This window comes from Fukomys damarensis, unplaced genomic scaffold (genome assembly GCF_012274545.1).
Source record: "Fukomys damarensis isolate Sample0158 unplaced genomic scaffold, DMR_v1.0_HiC HiC_scaffold_37, whole genome shotgun sequence".
In the NCBI taxonomy this organism is placed as follows: domain Eukaryota; kingdom Metazoa; phylum Chordata; class Mammalia; order Rodentia; family Bathyergidae; genus Fukomys; species Fukomys damarensis.
The window spans coordinates 15,390,058-15,392,759 of record NW_022900949.1 but is presented as its reverse complement, the minus strand read 5'-3'; the positions used below and the strand labels follow the sequence as shown (position 1 = coordinate 15,392,759).

General features: G+C 36.6%; 1 protein-coding gene across 1 annotated transcript; it reads left to right on the top strand.

The window, feature by feature from the left end:
• The first annotated feature begins 780 nt into the window (after positions 1-780).
• On the top strand, positions 781-1,710 carry LOC104872547 (olfactory receptor 19-like). The gene has a single exon (XM_010638781.1). The coding sequence runs from the start codon at positions 781-783 to the stop codon at positions 1,708-1,710; it is 930 nt and encodes a 309-aa protein (XP_010637083.1).
• The last annotated feature ends 992 nt before the right edge of the window (positions 1,711-2,702 follow it).

Sequence of the window (2,702 nt, the reverse complement as noted above, 5' to 3'; positions counted from 1 at the left end):
TTCGTTCTTTATTCCGCTCCTTGGCTTTTCTATCTAACGCTTCCTGTCACACTGTCAGATTGTTGTCTTGAAACCTTGAAACAAGGAATTTCTTTAGGGCTTTCACATTGGCACTTCCCTCTTCCCAGACAACCTTCTGGAAATGGTTTGTTTTTCTCAAAGTCTCTTTTAAAAAGTCTTGTACTTGTTTATCTTACCTGAACATCTAGTACTCAAAAGTAGATAGTGTGGAATCTTCCTATTAAAACTGATTTTGGGGAGACCGAGGATTTATCTCAGTGTTGCTTTGCAAGCATAGGCTGCTAAATTATATCCCTGGCACACACATCCCCCCAAAAAAACAAACAGACAAACTGATTTTTTTCCATCAGACAAAATTGCGGTATCTGCGATGATGCATGAAAATTTCTTTCCTAACTTACCTTGATTCAATTTAGACTGTATTGCTTCTCTCTCATGTAATTTTAAAGATAGTCAATTATTTCAGTACTGAGCAATAATAGCCCAGACAATGATTTGAACTGACCATCAGTAAATTATGTTTCTCAGAGATAAAAAGAAATTAAAATACTTGAATGCATACCCTCTGGGGAAAGATTGAGTGACACGAAAAATACACCAGAAATAGCAAGGGAATCCACAGAAGGGGGAAATTTTCATTAACAAAACTGAAGAATTTGTGTGCTGTCTACAATATGAATGATGACATTTCTGACAGGTTTTTATTCCATAATTTTTTCATGTTATTTTTTCACTTTTTCTCTTAGCCCCACGAACTACATGGAAAGCAAAAATGACACACAAATGTACAAAATCTTTCTTCTGGGAATTTCAGAGGACTCCAGTTTACAACCCTTCCTCTTTGGACTATTCCTGTTTATGTATCTGGTCACTGTGCTTGGGAACTTGGTCATCATCCTGGTCACAGTCTCAGATCCCCATCTGCACACACCCATGTACTTCTTCCTCTCCAACCTGTCCTTTACAGATATCGGCTTCACCTCTGCCAGCATCCCAAAGATGCTGGTGAACATTCAGATTCACAGCAAGGTCATCACTTATGAAGGCTGCATCACCCAGGTATTCTTCTTCACACTCTTTGGAGTGTTGGACAGCTTCCTTTTGACAGTGATGGCCTATGACCGCTTTGTGGCCATCTGTCACCCTCTGCATTACACGGTCACCATGAACCTCAGGGTCTGTTCATTGCTGGTGCTGGGTTCCTGGGTCACAGCTGCCTTGTATTCCTTGTTAGAAGGCTTAATGACATCAAGGCTGTCATTCTGCACTGACTTGGAAATCCAACATTTTTTATGTGAGATTAATGAATTAATCCAACTTGCATGTTCTGATACCTTTGCTAATTATGTAGTGATGTATTCTGCAGCTATGCTTTTGGGTGGAGGTCCCTTTGTTGGTATTCTTTTCTCTTATGCTAAGATAGTTTCCTCCATTTCTGCAATCTCATCAGTTCAGGGGAGGTACAAAGCATTTTCCACCTGTACATCTCACCTCTCTGTTGTCTCCCTATTCTATTTCACTATCCTGGGTGTTTACTTTAGTACTTCTGTTAGCCAAAACTCACCAGCGTCTGCAAGAGCTTCAGTGATGTACAGCATTGTAACACCCATGCTGAATCCCTTAATCTACAGTCTGAGGAATAAAGATATAGTGGGGGCTCTGAGAAGACTTTCCAGAGGGAATTCATAAGAGTCAATTTACCAGAAGTTCCTTTTACCGTGGTACTGTGAAGCTCAGAGCCAGATATTGTTGCTCTTTAATATAATAGTGACTTTCAATTTTTTCCTCTGGAGATTTTACTTCTTGAATTTCAACTGATGCATAGAATTAAAACAAACTAATTTATAAGTTTTCTACTTTCGCTGATATCCAATATTTTACCTGTCTAATGTTTTGCCAGTCTTCTTCCAAACTAAGAATCAGAAACAATTTGGACATTCTCATTAGATCCACAGAATGATGTGTTGAAATAATTCTATAGAAAAACCGTGAACAATTGATGTCATTATGTATTTTTATTTAAAAGAAATTCTGCAGCTTTTCAATGTTTTCTCCATTACTTCTTTTTCATTATATTTAGTGTTATTTATGATATAGCTTTCCATTGGTATTCTTATAGTTCACTTTGTGAAATTATTATTCTGCACAACTTTTCACAAGGCATTGTGTACTCCTCATCAAAAGTTATCAAGAATATTCCTATGAAATGCATATTCAATATGTAGACAGCACATACCAACATGTTTGCATAAAACAATTGATTTATTATGACCTTAAAATCAGAGAATGTTCTTACACAAGTACATATTTGAATCCTACATTGTATTTCAGTCATACATCTGTGAAAATAAGTTAGATTATGTGCATCTGATCCTTGAAATGCAAATTCTCTTGATATGCTTAGAAAGTTCACAAGGCAATACTAGTGTTATGACAGGGATTTCATTCAGTGGAGAGGAGAGTCTGGTGTTATCTTCTAAGTAAGCATTGTGTCACCTGGGCTAATATTTCCAAGTACTTTCTAATGTATAATTTCTTTCATTGCTTTGGGTATAATGTCTGATTTTTAAATGTTTGCCATGAATGTCAAAGTGCAGGTGAGTGAACAATATGTGTAAAAACTGTCATCTTCATTTTTGATATTCTAAAATCTCTTTGATGCTTATGAATAAAGAATAAAT

Excerpts from the sequence above, each read along its gene's own strand:
- LOC104872547 (XM_010638781.1), top strand. The coding sequence starts at position 781 with ATGGAAAGCAAAAATGACACACAAATGTACAAAATCTTTCTTCTGGGA.